The sequence below is a fragment of the Homarus americanus genome, unplaced genomic scaffold (genome assembly GCF_018991925.1).
Source record: "Homarus americanus isolate GMGI-L3 unplaced genomic scaffold, GMGI_Hamer_2.0 scaffold23578, whole genome shotgun sequence".
Classification (NCBI taxonomy): Eukaryota; Metazoa; Arthropoda; class Malacostraca; order Decapoda; family Nephropidae; genus Homarus; species Homarus americanus.
Window position 1 is genome coordinate 8,104,504 of NW_024733231.1, and position 19,244 is coordinate 8,123,747.

The following is a 19,244-nucleotide window of genomic DNA, read 5'->3' on the forward strand; positions in this document are numbered from 1 at the left end:
ACTTCATGATTTTTCCCTATTGCCAGAGGTCTCTAGTGAAGGATCTGTGCAGCTGCCCATGATTTTAGTCCTAGAGCACATACAGTAACTCTAATTGCATATGAACACAAACTCACTTCAGCTTTAGTTTCACAATGGAAGGCAGAATCTCCTATCACTATAAACTGAGCAAGATACGGCAAATAAACATCATCCACTACCATACACAGAAAGATAATGCAGTGTGGCTCTACCAAACATCACAGGGTTCCCAGTCCTAGCCTTCCTCCTGTGCTAACATGAGACAGACCAACTGCCCAAAAGGCTAGTAAGAAGAAGTGGTGAAAATGATATAATGCATATGGAATCGATAAACACGCCTCACAGATGAAAACAATGCATATATATATAACCCTGTGTCTCCATATGAAAAATAGATGAGATAGACACAATAACTTACTAAATACTTCAAGAGTTTATCATCTCTGAGTCATTCAAGTGTACACAAGATCTAACATAAATGGAACACTGTATATATGTCACAAGGTAAGGTTAGGTTAGGTTAGATTATATTAGATTTGGTTAGGTTAGATTTGGTCAGCTTATGTTAGCTTTAGGTTAGGTGTGTAAAAAATGATGGCCACTTCAGCAAGAGGAAATCAGAAATGACATAAAACACAGAACAAGTACAGTCGGCCCTTAACATACGCAGGTTTAACTTACACGGATTTGCAAATACGCTGATTGCCGCTAGAGGAATATACATTCAAAGGAATATACATTATTCAAATCGCGCGCGACACCACACACACATCGCCTGCGCCACCCCGCGCTCCCTCAGTCAGTCAGTCTCGCTGTAACCACGCTTGTGTTGACATCAGCATTGTAGTTGCAAAACTATTACAGTTCCATGAATGTATTATATCAAGCACAGTATGAATAGAATATCACTAATATAACAGTATTTTAACCGAAAACTATTAAAAAAACGAGTAACATCTCTTGAACATCGGAAGGTTAGGTAAAGTCTTTTGTTTTCGTCATGTATTTTATCCTATTTTACATTGAAATATATCACGTTTCAGCAAAACTACTATTTATTTCTGAGAATTTATTCATGCAGGCGCAGTTTAGGTAAAATTTACATGTCATGTAACAGTTTTTTAACTGAAAACGATTAGAAAAACACGTACCCTCTAGCCCTGTTCAAGGAGAAGACTGGGAGGAGCTGTTTGGTGCTGAAGACGATGACAAGGAAAATGATTTTGATGGATTTTAATGAAAATATTCAGAAATTATGGTATCGTAGTATATATTCAAGTGAATTAGGATAGAATATTATTGTAATACATACAACATTTTTTTAACTGAAAACCATTCGAAGAGCGATTATGGTAAAATCTTTTGAACAACGAAAGAAAGCGAAGGTCATTGTTTTCGTCATGATTTTATCCCACTTTCCACTGTAATACGTACGTCATTTCACCAAAAATATTACATTTCAATATTTATTTCTGAGAATATATTCATTCAGTCACAGTTAAGGTAAAATATACTTGTGATGTAAAATTTTAATGAAAATACCCGGTATTTAGAAATATGGTATCATAGTTTTCTTTTGTTTCAAATTTAATTAACAAAGATTGATGTTTCAAATGTAATGAACAAAAATTTATGTACAGTATCTATAAATAAACTTTAAAAAATGAATACTTTATATTTTACATCGTCCTGTGCTACCATACCATGCATTTGGCTACTTTGGGCTTGCTATGATGACGCAAGAGATCTGCTCTGGCAACTGTACCGACACTCACAGCTAGTGGTGCGTTGGTGCGTTGTTTCCATTGTTTACTGGTAGTTACTGGTAAATATTTTTCAACCTAACGAAACTATTACCCGTTTAGAGGTCGACCCCCAATTTTTTGCCAAAAAATTTGATCTTAAAAACTCGAACTACACACAGGTATATATGGTAAATAAGGACATGGGGGGCCAGGGGTGTTTTTAGGGGGAGCAAAAGTACACGGATTCTTAACATTCACGGGTATCTCTGTTACCTAACCCCCGCGTATGTTAAGGGCCGACTGTAATGAGGTACTGTACTGTATGTGACTGACGAGGCTTCACCACCCCTACGAGAATGTTCATATGCAATTAACATTCAAGAAACGTGTCTAATAAATTTCTTCAAGTTGACATAATGATCATCTATGACTCTGATATTACTCGAGAGTAATTCTGCATCTCTCACATGAAAGATATTGTCTCTAGATATTACATGAAATAAAAGAGTACAGTAAATATATCACAAACTCAATTAAACTTATGTAATGTAATAATATTTTCTGAAATTTCAAATCAGCTTTATTTTGGATTTGACTCTTTTTTTTACTTAATAATTCTAAAACATATCAGACTAAATAAGCACCAATTAGCACTGTCATACGTACCCATCTAACAAGTACAGTTGTGGACATAATTCCCCGAACACTTGACAATATCCAGCATCTAATTCTGGGTTGTGTATATGATGGGTCTACTATAGGTGTAATGACTAGTCTTTCATTACATATTACTCTACGTTAACAACACAACCTGTATTAAAACACTCCTAAACACCAAGAAAATTCTAAGAAAATGTGTAAAAATCCCAATCCTCCCGACTAAAACACTCCTAAACACCAAGAAAATTCTAAGAAAATGTGTAAACATCCCAATCCTCCCGTCACCTAACAAACCTCCTCAAGTCCTTACGTGCCAGATACTGTAATGTACTGCCAAGTGGTCCGGGGAATTTTGTCCACGACAGTACACTCAACGGGATACGCAGGTACGATGGCCGAGACATAACGGACTGGCCGGTGGCAAAAAGGGGATTAACACAGCCAATTTGTCAACCAGAAACAACAGAATAATTACTATCAGTGTGAAGTGGTTTTATCAGCTTTACATCTTGCCTAAAATCAACCGAAGTGTAATGAACCGCAGCAGAACAAAACAACAGAGGATAAATCAACGAGAGAAAATATTGTGTGTCAACGGAGAAGAACTAGAGTGAGAACCCTATTTAACGAACTACTGTACTGTATGTGAGGTTAGTCCTTTATATGTGAAACCTCCTTATAACGAACTATATGAGAGAGGGTAGTCCATTATATATGAAACCTCCTTATAATGAACTATGGTAAGTGGGTAGTTCTGTTATATATGAAACCTCCTTATAATAGTCCATTAGATTAAAGTGCATTATATGGAGGCTCCACTGTAGACCATACTTGTCTCTATAAAACTGTAATTAAACCAATATAACAGGATAGAGTTTTTAGAGCACTGATCACGTTACACTATTTTAATCAGCTGTAAAAACTACACAAAATGAAAACCAAATACCATAATATACTGTTGTTATTACTACACCATCAAACACAACTCCTCAATTTACTGTTTTTTTCCCAAGTCTAACAAAAGAATATGACTTTGCTGTTTGTTATGTTACTTGTATCCAGGAATATAATTTACCACTTTTAAATGTCAATAACATGGCTAGTAACATTACCACCACACGAGTCTTGACCATCTCAGCAACCCCGTTAAATGTTCCATAAAGCAAATCTATTATGATCCGCCCATTTGTGTCTTCCAGGTGGGTGGTGCCGCCATATCAACAAGTTGTGTTATATTTTCCGTATTAAAAGACATCATGATCTACTAGTACAGCTCCTCCCCGACTTACGACCCGCCTCAGTCGTACCAAAATTTTGTCAAATTACGTATTTTCGAGTCCCAACGTCAGTACACAGAGAAAATTTTCGTTTGTAATTCACTTTAAAATGGCTGGCAAGCTTAAAAGTGAGAGTTTTGTGGTGTTGAGAAGAAAAAGAGACACCCATTTTAGATTGTCTATGTATTATTTAAGCATTTCCGACTTACGACCTGGATTTGGGTCCCTAACTACGTCGTAAGTTGGGGAGGAGCTGTATCTGTGTGCTATAAGTCAAGCTGGTAGGTAAACAAAGTACTGTACATTATTAGTTAATTACTGTCCATACATGATATAGCGGCCTGGGAAGTGGATAATTAAAAACAGATTTAAAAATAGTCAAATTAACAAGCTGAATACATGTGAGAGACACACACACACACAGACACTCGACTTGTCAGTTGACTCGTCCAACAGAAAATAAAACTTTGATATGTTCTATTTTGTTATGGATATTTTAGAAGAAAAATCCTTGGGCCGTTGTTATTCTGCACGCACGCACACACACACACACACACACATATGGTATTATAATTTTCCAATAACTACAGTACTCTCACAATGTCTTTACGATTAGCTTATACAGACTACAGTACATTAACCTGACATAAAGCAACAAATTCTTATAAGATTTAATACAGTAATCATGCTGGATCTTCTTAGTTGTGAACATTTTGGTGGTTCTGAAGCTTAATACCGAGATCTCATAACAGGTCTTAATATTCTAATTGTTAAGAAATATATAGTATTTTAAGTCTCTTCACTCTGCAACAATTCTGAATGTTATTTATTTAATTCAATCTACAAATAATTTTAATTAGTGTTACCATATGATTGAAATACAGATGTCAACACAATACTATACTGTATGGGTTTTTGCAATATATGTACTGTATCTGAAATGCATTATGTTAATACAATTACTGTATGATTTAATTTAAATTCAACTAATGACACCTTCAATTGCACAAGAATACAGTACTGTGCTGTATACTGTACCGAGAATTATTTCCTACAAGTTTAACACTCATACCACCATTCTCACTGTTTAGTTTGTCGTGTAAATATTTTTCTGGAGTGATACATTACTTTTAATATTCTTGTGTGTGTGTGCTATCATGATAACTAAACCTACCCACAAAAAAAAAAGAAAAGAAAAGTACAAAGTTTAGGAGAGACCCTTAAGCAAATTACCTCTTCACTACAGGGATGTTAATTTTAATATTTTATTTAGATAGTGTCAGATGATTTTGTTTAGCAGAGCACAGACTGTTAGGCTGATAGATACACACAGGCTCCACAAATAACACTATGCCACCTTTAAACTACTGAAAAATAGCCAAAATTTTCCCTATTTTTTTAAAGTTGAACTTTTTACAAAATTACCCATTGTACATTCGCTCCAAAAAGTATATCTGTACGATTTTGAGTGAGGCAATATGACACAATGGCCGGAGGATTTTGACAACCCTACCAAGACAACAAGAGTCACAGTGTTTATTTTGAAATTCATCGAACCTCTCTGTAAAGATACTTTTTGGAGTGAGTGTACATGTAAATAAAATAATACTAAAGTTAGAATTCCATTTTGTATTTGTTAAACAATACAAACTGTATAACATTACAAAATAACCTTAAATACATACAGTATATAGTTCATAATTCCTGATAGCCAATATGGTACCTTTGACGTTTGTGTACGATACTGAAAGGATTCTGCCTACCACAGTCAACAGTGGAATAAGAACAGAGATTTACACACTACATAAACAAGTAGCTTAGTAGAGACAGGAAGATAAAACCAGGTTATAATGTGAAAATATAATAAAGATTTTTATAAAGTGTGAACCAATAGAGGAATGTTTTTGAAGGTCTCAGGTGATTGGCTACAGTGCTTCAAATTATATAGATGTGAGAAATGTATTGAGGATGATATCAGACTTGAAACACTTGAGTACAATGACTTAACTCTCGGAGTATGCCTTAATCCCTTCAGCATGATGATTTAGTCCCTTTGATTATGATGATGACCCTTAGAATACGATGTCATTGTACTCTATGTGGATTATGATTTCGTACTCTTGGGGTCAAGTCACCGTACCGAAGATCTTACACCATCGTACTCAAGGAGGAGTTAACAGGTAAAAGTGGGTTGGTACCACACACAATAAATCAATGGCAGGAACACAAAGATTGCATTACCCATTGTCTCGGCCTATTAGGATTGCAGACTTCCATGACCCAATGTACATTATCAAATACAAAATAGCCTCTAAAAACTAAGGTCCATACTGAGATAAAACATAAGGAGGAGAAAACCAGAACATTGTGACTTGTGTTTACCTTATTCCTCAGTTTGAGCTTCTTTAAAAGTGAGAGCAATAATCACTAAATAATAGACAATATGGCAACTGCTACCATAGACATTATACCAATTGCAGCCTTTTTTGTGATTATTTATGCGGGTATTCTCTCACGTGTTTTAGTACAGTTGACAGATGTTATTCACAGACCCAATATTCTCCATCATTCTAGTTAAAACATTGTCTTCCCTACACTGCAGAGATAAAAGACCTTTTACCATGTTCACAACAACTAAAAAAAAAAAAAAAATTCTATTACCTTTCTTCATTTCCGGTGTGTTTTTTTTACCTCTACCTCTCTTGTATAATATAAGATGATGAACAGTTTCCACACACATCTATGGGACCACACACTGACATCATCGCCCTCCCCCCCCCACCACCGCTGTCATCGTGAGTCCTGGCACTACTTAAACCTCACAACAACACTGGAGGGTGCTCTTAAAAACGTGACACACTCATATCCACGCCATGTAAAGTCTTCGTGACGGCGTGATGGTCGGCAGTGCACCGCCCCGACCACTTGAATATACTGTATCTACAAGGTATAATATTACAGTTACGCCATATATGTAATATGTACGGTATGTCAGGCACCATCACCAGACAATATACAGAATTCTTTTTTTTTCATGATAAATATCAAATACATACCCTGTTTGGCACCTTCACCTAACAAAAGGAGTGACTTCATTCTCCTGTAGTGGCGGCGGAGGCTGGCTGCTCGTGTGGTCGTAGTTAACTAAACGACGCCCCACCAGGTACTTGTCATTTTTAATGTGTTCGTAGAGGCGTGTGAATTGTACAACTTGCATGATGATGAGGCTAGACAACAGTGTTATCACTAGCAGGGCCGGGTAGATGCGACGCTCAACCAAAATCTGCAAAACAAAAATTTGTACACCAATAATACAGTACAGTATCAGAGAGTCTCAGAACTATGCATACACATGACCTTACACATTTTTGTGGAGTTCAACTTGAGTGATTGTATTACATCAGCAACACTGTCCTGACTTATGGGAGACCTCATACACCAACAGGTGAGTAAAGTGTTGCTGTTGGCATACAATCATTTATGTCATCTCCATTAAAATCTGTAAGGCAGTGTGTGTGTGTATGCATATTACCAAGACATTCTGTATATACAAGATAGAATGAGCTCTGGGCATGAAGCAGACAAGCCCATCGGCAAAGACACTAACAAACGAACACACAAACAAAACAGTATGGTAAACAAATCCACCTTATCGCTCGTCTTCTTCTCGCCCGGAGTAATTCCAGACAATAAAAATGGAGTGTAATTTTTTTGTGATGCCTCACCTGCAGCGCCCTACAGAGGACCATCCAGGCTGTCATACCAGTAACATAATCTCCCATGAAAATTGTTCACTCTATTTCCCCCTATCCCTTCCCCTTGTCCTCCCCCTCATGATGCAAGCTGACTCTCTCTATCTAATGCATCTCTTCCATTTCCTCTATTCACCATCTTTATCCTTCTATCCTCTTGCATCTCCCGTACACGTCCCTCCCACCCTCTCACTATCCACAGAAAAATATAGAGAACTTGTAATGAATAATATATATTTCTTCTTTATCTTGTCTGTCCTTTCCTTCAACATAGCAAGATGGGCTAAACACAATTATATAAAATATTCCCATTTGTTATTTGTTGTCATCTGTTGCCTCAGTCTACCTGTCATAAGGTCCTGATAAACCATTTGATGCCACACTCTCTTATCACTCATGCTTGATCCTTAATAAGTTGAGGTTGTTGTATTACCTATCCACGAGTGCAATAATGGAAAGTAAATGAACAAGAAATTTCCACAGATGACAGCCACTGTTTATGGGTTAAAAGATCTCCATATAAAGTTTAATTTAAAGAGACAACAAGAATTAGAGGTGACATGTTGGTACGCAGACAGACTAGGTGGTGCAGTTTAGCAGTGCCCGATAGCCTGGAAGTACCCGGACTTGGGGCTAGACAAGTGATTTTTTTATATACGTGTGCCCGGTTCTTGCCCAACAAACCGGTTGTTATTTTCAGAGAAAAATACCTAGACAGGAATTTGTCAGGTGCTGTGTGATCTCACCTCCCTGTACATGTTTAACCAGAGGTGATGGGAGGGAGGGAGGGGGGCAGTGTGTGTGCTTGGCCTAAAACCCTATTGTGATGTAGCAATTTTTTTTTTTTACGGGGTTCAACCCACCCGAGCACAAGTCACTGACCCACATCGGGGTCTGGGGGGTGAAAACGTAATAATAATAATAATTCACAGTAAATAAAATCTATAATAAAAAATTAAAAAATAAAGACAAAATAATAACAACACCAACACTGTAATAATAATAATAATAATAATGAACCAAAAAGAAATACAAAATGAAAAAAAGATCAAAAGTGAGAAACAATATATGTATGTTGTGTTTTCAATAGTAAGAGAAACACTTGAGACCCTGCAATTGTGTTGTAAATGAGGCAGAAAGTCAGATGAGCAACCTGGGACTTGGTCACAATTTTCGTGATGCCATATGGCAGCAGGGTCTACCATTAGACAATACATTATGCTTCCAATATCTTCCCAGGCAGTAGTACCTCCCTGTTTGGTAGCTGCCTACTACCTACTGATCCCTGACCTTTTTTTTCCCACAATGACCTGACATAAGACTGCAGAGGTGCATGCTACAGCCTCAGTGACATCACAGCTTAGCCCTCCCTCTATTCCCAATATGACCTGACCTGAAAATATATGAAAGCTCCCACTGATGGTTATATAAGCAGAGTTGTGCTGCAAACTGAAGTGAAAACATCAATGTGATTAAGAATCATGGAAAATTGAACCACATTCTTCAAATACCATTGGAAGGAGAAGGGTGAAGGTAAAAGGCATTAAGACAGACATAAGTGAACTGGGAGTTGATATACACAATAAATTTGAATGTCTTGAAAATGTTTATTGAATATTTCTCATAAAAGATTCGAACAAGAACATTTCTTCCCAAATTTGTCAGGGTAAAAGAAGACAAGTATAACCTGCCCAGCCTGACAGAGACTCTGAATAACAACAACAACAGAGGGTACAGTACCTGCCATGTTAAAGTACCCAGGAGATAACTAACAAGACTTATCCAGGTATAAAGTGAACCGAGTCACTTCACTTACCAGAGAAGTAGGAGGGGCAACAAGAGGGGCGATAGTGTGAGCCGTTACGTAAGGTACCGTCAGACAGGCTCCCAGACAGGCGATGACCGGGAGTGCGGTCTGACCCACGAGGAGGTTAAGATCCAGACCACGCACACCCCCAAGGTATATATGCTCTAGGTTGGTCTTCAGCCACCAGTTGGGCCCCATCATCACCAGCGCACACATGATCTTGGTATAGAGAACTCCTAGAGCCCAGTCCTGTACACAAAAAGATGACAAACTGATTACCACCTTGACAGTTCCCACTCACCAAACACATCACTAAGGCTGGGAAGTATAATAAATCCCAGTACTTCTTCTTTTAACCCCTCGAGTACAATGAATTGCTCCCATTGAGTAAGATAATGCTCTGACTACAATTACTTAACCCTGTGAATGCAATGACCAATTCCCTCGAGTAAGATGACACCGTACTCGGCGGGTTTTACGCATCGTATTCAAGGGGTTAAATAATATAGTACTCAGAAGTAACTGTTGGCTTACCTGCCACAGGAAGAGTATTGGAGTCTGATGAAGTGGTACACGGAGGGGGATGACAATGACCAGCTCCATCAACACTCCCACCATCAATGGCACCACCACCGCCACCACCACCAGTGCTATCAGCGCCTTCGTGCCCTGCCAAATATATCCCTTCATAACATTATGTTTTTGTAACCTCATAAACTGGTAAAATTGTTAATGTTAATATATCAAACATTTTCAAATCTAATACAATATTCATAGAGATAATTACAGTACTTATATAACAAAATATTAATGCATGGCTGATGTGTTACCCCAAATACCTAGCAAGTCCCTGTAATTTTCTAGTCAAGTCACTTCAGTGGATTAGTTAATTTAAAAGATGGTATTGACCTCTTTATTGTATATATGGACAAGACAATGTTCTGGTGGGTTATAGTATGTGAGATGAGGTGCTGTACAGTATTTCCACACCTCCCTCTTGTCATCATCCACACCTCCCTCTTCTTATCATCCACACCTCCCTCTTGTTATCATCCACACCTCCATCTTGTCATCATCCACACTCCCTCTTGTCATCATCCACACCTCCCTCTTGTCATCATCCACACCTCCATCTTGTCATCATCCACACTCCCTCTTGTCATCATCCACACCTCCCTCTTGTTATCATCCACACCTCCCTCTTGTCATCATCCACACCTCCCTCTTGTCATCATCCACACCTCCCTCTTGTCATCATCCACACCTCCCTCTTGTCATCATCCACACCTCCCTCTTGTCATCATCCACACCTCCCTCTTGTCATCATCCACACCTCCCTCTTGTCATCATCCACACCTCCATCTTGCTATCAATCAGCCTCTACAAAGTCACCTCAGCAGGTCCTTAGTATTGGTCATGAGTCAGTAGCCTCATAATGCTTTTTCAGAAGATGAATTGTCATGTGCCTCCCATAGCTCATCCAAGAGAAGAGAAAACTTACCATAACACCCCATTGCAGTACTTCGGCCTGCGTCCAGCCAGCATGATCAGGAGGCCAGTAGGGTGCCTCGGATAATCTCTAACAGGCAGGGGTGACCCACTGCAGCACCAGTGTACAACTCGTGAGACCTTGTCAACGGAAATAAATACACTATTATTCTGTATCTAATTTACAAAAGAAATTGGTTGAAATTAATTCTATACAAACATTTATTAATCTTTGCTTTAGTTGACAATGTTCCCTTCTGTCATGGGTTGCGTTAGGCTTACCCACGCAACCAACTCCAAAGTTTGTTTTACCAGAGATAAGACGCCCGGCGAGGCATAACTGGGACATGTATTTTCCATTAGTGTATGTTAGCCAGCCTTTAGGGGGGTGGGCAGTGAAACAGTGTTGTACTGTTCATCGCTTCACACCCAAAAACCTCATTTTGAGTGGTATCCCCTGAGCCATGGGTTAGTGAGGAAGTCGTCTTGACTCTCTCCCTCCTGAAAGGGAGCGGGGCACCACACCACACAGAGTCCTCCACCGCACGCCGTCCTGTGAACCGTGATCGACACGAGACTAAGCGTGTTAACCTAGGCTTGTTATCCCCGTGGAAATATCACGTGTGGAAGCCTGGTTGCGACAAAAGCAATCCAGGCTGGTCTATTGCACCTAAATGGTTAATTCAGTTCACGCTTACCAGTTCTCCTTGCCGCGACAACCGTCTACCGTGACTCAGTGACGCGAGACTATGTGTGGTAAACCAAGAGTACCTTTTGTTGTTATGGCCGTGGAAGGTCGACACGAGACTAAGCGTGTTAACCTAGGTTGTTATCCCCGTGGAAATATCACGTGTGGATGCCTGGTTGCGACAAAAGCAATCCAGGCTGGTCTATTGCACCTAGATGGTTAATTCAAGTCACGCTTACAGAGTTCTCCTGCACGACACCATGTGTGGTAACCCAAGAGTACTTTTTGTTGCTGTGGCCCGTGGAAAGAAGTCCTTGTGCGGAAGCCTGGTTGCAACAAAGCAATCCAGGCTGGCAGTAAATGTATCACTTGAAGAATTAAGGCTCTGTTAAGTTATACCCATAGTAGAGTAATCACATGTGTCCCCAAGTTAAAATTCTCTTTTAGAAGATTAATTTTATTACAGCGTGAACGTGAGTGAATCATATATCCATGCAAATTGTAAATCATTGTATGGAAGCTTGACAAATAAATGTAAGTGCAATTATCTGCCCGTATCTGTGATCCTATCTTATTATTACTAAAGGTAATGACTGATTGGTTATGACATAGTATAACCAATAACTTAGATGGATGTTGAAAATTAAATGAATTCATTAAATCATCATTTATCAAGTATAAATCATGGAATGTCGAGTGGTGGAGTGAACTTCTACGTAGATACGCCATAATCTCCTGTAAGTAACCAGTGTGAAGGTATCGAACTCTACGGTAAGAAATAAGAAATACGACATATTATTATCTTTATATAATATAATCCACTCCTACTACCACCGATTCATACCGAAAACCATGACACTTAGTCTTTGTAATTCAGTTGCCTCTGAAGATGTCTTGAATAAAGACAAAAGCTAAGGTGCTCCATTGTTTCCCCTTTTCCTGTGTGATTTTATTAAGATTTATCTTATCCACGTTTTCATTGTAGATCTACATGATATATATATATATATATATATATATATATATATATATATATATATATATATATATATATATATATATATATATATATATATATATAATAATAATAATAATAATAATAATTAACGGTTTATTGAAAGAGCTTGGCAGCCAGAAGGCTGAAAATATACAGTTACATATTTGGGGAATGGGTTACGAATTACAAATAATATACAAGTGACATAAGTGACACAAATAAGACATATAGTAACTTAGATGGGGATCAGCTCAAAATACAGTTCATTTCAACATAGTGACAGTGTAGGGAGCAGTGTTTACTGGGAGTGAATACACTGATTTATTACATGTTATTGATAATTTTTACAATGGTTGGGACTGGGCTGTTCTTATAGCGATCAGTTCGTGCACGTATGGGCTGGATGCGGTTGTGGTGTCGAACAGCAATTCTCGGACAGGGGATCTCAGGTGGTAGTAGGGGCCGGTGTCGGGGATGGTGTAGAAGCTTCTTACCAAATTTGCAGATGAGGCCGTGGTGATGGTCAGTGAGAGTCGAAAGGGTCAGTGTGTTGAGCGCTTCTTGATATGTGGAGTAGGAAGGGGAGAGAATAATCTTGCATGCCCTCTTTTGCACTTTTTCTAGGTGTTTACGTTGTGTGGCATTTAGGGAGGAAGACCAGGTGGGGGAGGCATAGGTGAGCTTGGGAAGTATGAATGTTGTGTAAACACTGAGGAGCTGGGTGCAGGAACTCCGAGGGACTTGAGTCGGCGGAGGAGGTGGAGACGGAAACTGGAGGATTTGACAACTTCACTGACGTGTGGTTTCCAATTTAGTTTGTTGTCTATGGTGACGCCGAGGAGCTTCGTGGAATCTACAACCTGGAGTGTGTTCGGACCTAGGGTAATGGAAGGAGGTGGGACAATGTCGGAGGAGAGGGTGATGTGCATAACCATTGTCTTGGTATGGTTGATGGTGACATGGTTGTTGGTGGCCCAGTTTTGGAGACTGTTCAATAAATCCTGAAGGGCGGTATAGTTGGGAGCGGAATTGTTGACGCTGATCCCAATGGTGGAGTCGTCGACATATTTCCAGCGAGCAGGGGCTTCTCTTAGGGCATCATTGATGAGCATAAGGAAGCAGAGTGGTCCCATCTTGGTGCCTTGGGGACGCCACAGGTGAGTGACTGAAAGGTGGAGACAGCCCCTCGGAAGCGTACAGCTTGGCGTCGGTCACTGAGGAAGTCTGTAAGCCATGGTATGAGACTTCTCCGAAGCCCGAGGTCAATAGCTTTGTTTATGATTATATTGTGGTCGACTAGGTCGAACGCTTTAGTGAAATCAATGAAGGCGACAGCTACAGACGTTTTTCGTTTCTCGAGATGGCGGTATATGTAATCGAGAAAGCTGACAAGACAGTGAGTGGTGGAGGAAGTTTTCATGTTGCCAAATTGCTGAGGGTCTACGACTCCTGCAATATCAGCATAAGCCCAGTCAAACACAAAACTTTCACAGATTAGGCTGGGTATTGGGGTGATTGCAATAGGTCGTAGCTGATTTAAGGATTGTGGGCTGGTTGACTTGGGCACTGGTGATACATAAGAGGTCTTCCAGTCAGCTGGGCATCTGGCTTGACTGAGAGAAGCATTGATGATGGAGCAGAGGGGTTTAGCAAGCTCCGGGGAGAACTCCTTGAATAGTTTCATTGGTAAGTCAATGGGGGTGGTAGAGCGTTTTAATTTTAGTTTGTCCAGGCGTTTTGCTACGTCAAATTCCTCTACTAAGTCAGTGGGAAGGGGGGCTGGTAGGTAAGCAGGGAGAGTGGTTGTGTCAAGCCGTGGGAGCGTCTGGCATATAGTAGCGAAATGGTTATTTGTTTGCTCAGCTGCGTCAACATTAGTGAGGTGGCTAAGGAAGGGGAGGGGGTGTGTCATATTGTTTAGTCCACAGAGTTCTTTAAGCTTACCATACCATTGACTGATGTTGGTCTGCTTCAGGTGTTGTAATTTGGTTGGGTAGTGGGACTTCTTTGTAGTGCGTATTTCGCGGATGACTCTGTTGCGAAGTGACCTGTAGCGGATGTGGTCATTGAGATGAAATGCTCTGTCTCTCTGTTGCATAAGTCTTTTGATCCGAGGTGTGATCCAGGGCAAGTCAGCTGGGTGAGATCTGACGGACTTCTCGGGGAAGAAGTGGTGGTGAGCTTCGGTGGTGGTGTTGGTATAATTTATCCATTTGGTTTCCACGTCATCCACGCTGAGTACTTCAGTCCAGGGATAGTGAACTATCCACTGTCCAAAGAGGCGTACTGCAGAGTCAGTAATCGGCCTGTAGGTCTTGATGTAGGGTCTCTGTACTTGAGTGGGAGTGGCAGCAGGGGACCAGAGCACTGATAAGTGTGTGCTACACCCGACAGGAGGCAGTGGTTGAGGAGGTTGGTACTGGTCCGCTAAGTCAGTTAAGATAAGGTCAAGGGTGTTTTGACCGTGTGTGGGGAAGGTCACAACTTGTGATAGTGATAGCTGGTCCTGGATATCAGTGGTGTCAATTTCATTTAAATCCCCACATAATACTAACTTGGCACATGGGTACCTAACTCTGAGGTGGTCTGAGGTGGTAATGAGATGATTGATAAGAGTGTCTCTGGTGGGTGATCGAGGCGGATGGTATACCACACAGATTATAATGGAAGCAGTGTTGCGTGGGTGTGTGTGTCCATGATGTCTTACACATATATTAATCTTGATGGTAGATTAAGGGTGGAGCCTAGTTTGCCGAGCCATGGGGTACACCAGGGATGACAACAGCCGGTTACTGCACTTACTCAGTGCATCTCGGCACATGAGGATTTATTACCTTTTCTTCCACACTAATGTATGTCCCTCTTCTCTACAATGGTTTAGTTCTCAGTTATATATAAAATACAGTATATATTAAATTACTTACATATAAAATACAGTATATATTAAATTACTTATCATAATTATTTGGGTAAATTTGTAGTCATATTTTTATATCTTCATTTATTTACCATAAAACATTTACTTTTACCCTCATTTCAATTTGTTTTACACCATCCTTCTGAGAATTAAATTTACTACCTCCTGGTAAAACTGAATTGGTGGTTCAGAAAATGATGGGGAGGAAGTAAGTGACTAGATATATTTCCTGTACATCATGTGGTTTATACTCAAATGATACTAGCCTTTTTTGTTCTTCTTATAGCCAATATGAAGGAGATAGAGAACAGTCTCAGGTAACTAACTAAAAAAAAACTATGTTATTCTACTTTCATAACTAACGGTGCTATGAAGCACACCAGACATTTCTCACATCTGCCGCCATGTGACCTCTTGCCTGTGAGCTCTAAAAAATAAACAGACCCATCAGGTGCTAAGGTGTGAAGTTTATATGGTGTCACATCCACTCTCAGATATCTATAACAAATTACTTCCTCTGTTCTACCTCCACTCAAGCTTAAACTAATCACAATAAAAACATAAATGATTACGAATAAAATACAATTCCTCTTACCTTAGTGTCCCCCAACGCCAAGTACATGCACTGTCGCCCCACAAGAACAGGCAGAGTGAGGCACATTATTGACGCTGCAGTGAGGCTGATGCACATCATGATGATCAACCCCAAGATGCGTACACCAAACCATCTTGGGCGGACGTACGCTTGGAAGCCTGTTGGGGTGTAAACTATTATCAAGAGTAGAATACGTTTTCTTTATATAAATTTACCCTAACATGATAAATATTAGACTATCCTTCAATGACTGACTGAACAAGTTACAGATATCAACTCTGTGATGCACCATGAGACCTAGTTACCTCACTTCAGCACACAGCTGTAAAGTGCAGTACAGTACAGTCGATCCTCGTTAATTCGGACTAATAGGGGGGGAAGGGTGTCCGTTTTAGCCGATTGTCTGAATTAACCGATTTAGGGGATAATATTGCATTATATTTCAAAGTCATTGTTTTCGTCACGATTTTATCCCACTTTCCACTGTAATACGTACGTCATTTCAGCAAAAATATTAAATTTCCGTGAATGTATTGTATCAAGCACAGAATGAATAGAATATCATTGTAATATAACAGTATTTTAACCGAAAACTATTAAAAAAACGAGTAACTTCTCTTGAACATCGGAAGGTTAGGTAAAATCTTTTGTTTTCGTCATGTATTTTATCCTATTTTACATTAAAATACATCACGTTTCAGCAAAACTACTATTTATTTCCGAGAATATATTCATTCAGGCACAGTTAAGGTAAAATATACACGTGATGTAACAGCTTTTAACCGAAAACAATTCGAAAAACACGTGTACCGTCTAGCTGATACTCAACCGCTGGTGGTGCGTCATGCATCGTTGTAAACAATAGGAGGTTGAAGTAGATTACCGGGTATTATATTAAGTGTGAAATATCAAAAAGGTTTTTATTACCGGTATTTTTTGTAGATCAATGAGAACTGTGATACCGTATATGATATGGTAAGTTAGCCTGTGCTAAGAACTTCAACATAGACTATTGTAAGTTGGTGAGCTTCATTTGCAGAAGGAACTGCACAACTTTTCATTACTAATTGGTACATATTTTACATTTCCATTGTTTACTGGCAGTAACTGGTAAATATTTTTCATGTCTGAAGCTAAAAGTTGCATCCCCCCCACACTAGTGGTGGAGATGTTACATTTAACCAAAAAGACGCTGGTGTTTTATCCCAGCAGTGGGTGGACCAGCATTTTAGCTTAAGGTCCACATTGGTAATATTCCTACAAATCTATAAAAAAAAAAAAAAAAGGTTCGTTCAGATTTTGTCCGAATTATCCAAAATCCGGATTAAAGGGGTCCGAATTAACGAGGGTCGACTGTATTGGAGGACCAGACGGGATAAAGGTACAATTTCTCTGTTGCTAGTGTACTTGTAGGTGTTGGTGGTGCAGCTGTAATGTGTGTCTCACCAATGTATCCTGGGTTCAATCCCCAACCCTGGGACAGATGTGAGAAGGGTGTTAGCCAGTGTGGCTCTTGCTATCTGACACGGCAGGTTTTCTCCAGATTTACTCCATTTACTCCTGTACTAAAACTGGACAATAAAAGTCATAATCTAGAACAAACCAACAGCCCAAGTGGTTAGTTAGCTGATAATTCATGAAATAAATAATGGTCCTGTGTTTCCTTTTCTCAGTCATATCTATTAATATTGACACACAACAACTGCCTCTATTAACTGTATACACAACAAACCTCATCCTTCAGGTAATAAATATTCCAATAAACAGAGCAGCACAACCTAGATAACTGTGCCGGTAATATTAATATACTTACCATCATTTCATAACAGAACTCCCTTCAATAATTCATATTTACTTTCCTTTAATTAAATGTTAACAATACACTATTAGTTGGAAAAGAACAGCTACCTGAGCTTCTTTAAATATACTTTAGTGAGACTTAGTGAGGAGGATTTAGCTGCTGGGACACATAACTCAGTAGTATTGTACTATATTTACCACTCTCTTAAAAATCTTACAAGTAACACCTTTAACTACCCACCAGTTGGACCATCGCGCTGTAGCAACGCCTGATGTGCAGCCCCAAGACCTCCAGCCAAGGCATCAGCGCCACCACCAACCACAGGGTTCACTATCCCATCAGCTGGCTCCTCCAACTCCACCTGTGGGACAGCTCCAGCTCCAACCTCACCAACACCTCCTCCTGTATCACCGCCTATCACTACTCCGCCTCCCTGAAATATAACGATTAAAACTTCATATTTTCATTAAATTAGATGCACGACAAAAAATGTCAGCGACGTTCGTGTGAGCAGACGCAACAATCAATTATATAAACGACACGCACAATCCAACCGGACGTGCTAACCTGTGCGTCAAGAGCCACGTCCCCCAGAAGATACGATCTGAGGCCCAAGACGTGTGAGACAGCAGCACACCAATGTCTGACCAACAGTTTGAGCCAGACGCGGGTGTGACCCTGCTCTAGCAAGGCCGGGAGAATCACCTGAAGCAGCAACAACTCCAAAGACAACTCACTCACTGGTGTATCACTGCAATGAAATTAAAACAATATGAGTTTTAAATCTACCAACGGCGGTTGACCGAGGCGACACCCTCGTTAACGTACAATAACAATCTGCTACGTTTGAGAAAAAATTAGTAATGGTATCCTAAGCACATACACCATGACCCTGTATCATACACCATGACCACAATTGGCCATCAGTGTTCCTCAGTGTCTACATAATGGTGACTCATTATTGCACTAAAGGTTATGCTATAAAGGCTACATGACATCACAGTAGATATAAGCTTAAACACACACACACACAAAGGAGTGTGTGTGTGTGTAACATGAATATAGCAAATAGTTACCAATCTTCATCACTTCTCGGGTCACTTTTCCCAGACAATGGACTAAATTACCATCAACTCATAACATAAAAACAAAACAACATCACCATCAAGCTAACATGAAATAATTTATCAGATGGGTCGTATTAAAGACTTTGGTCCCTTAGACTTAACGAAACACGACAGTAAATACAATATAATTTGGCATAGATTTTCAGCGGACCAAATACGTTTACACGAAGCCACGAGACTCACCTTGAGAGAGTGATATGGTAGGGCAAGAAGGAGGGCCACAGTCCATGAATGATCTTGATGGGCAGCCACAACATGAGCAGTACCGTGGAGCCGAAGATCACCATGGAGGCCAGGAAGCGTCGAGTGTGACGGACAATTGGCAGGTGAATCATCTGAAGGAGACGGAATCATTTGACGGTGACCGAT

The 19,244-nt window shown here is 39.8% G+C and overlaps 1 protein-coding gene across 1 annotated transcript in view; it reads right to left on the reverse strand.

The window, feature by feature from the left end:
• Nucleotides 1–5,317: 5,317 nt before the first annotated feature.
• The window catches only part of LOC121869501 (E3 ubiquitin-protein ligase MARCHF6-like), a 33,756-nt gene continuing 19,829 nt past the window's right edge, over nt 5,318–19,244 (reverse strand). Inside the window, exons 10-17 of the mRNA XM_042370856.1 lie at nt 19,059–19,210; nt 18,316–18,499; nt 17,989–18,181; nt 15,948–16,105; nt 10,764–10,841; nt 9,797–9,946; nt 9,272–9,511; nt 5,318–6,986 (exon numbers count right to left, since the gene is read on the reverse strand). Coding sequence (XP_042226790.1) covers nt 6,774–6,986; nt 9,272–9,511; nt 9,797–9,946; nt 10,764–10,841; nt 15,948–16,105; nt 17,989–18,181; nt 18,316–18,499; nt 19,059–19,210 — 1,368 coding nt within the window. The 3' untranslated portion in view covers nt 5,318–6,773. The remainder of the gene's footprint in view (nt 6,987–9,271; nt 9,512–9,796; nt 9,947–10,763; nt 10,842–15,947; nt 16,106–17,988; nt 18,182–18,315; nt 18,500–19,058; nt 19,211–19,244) is intronic.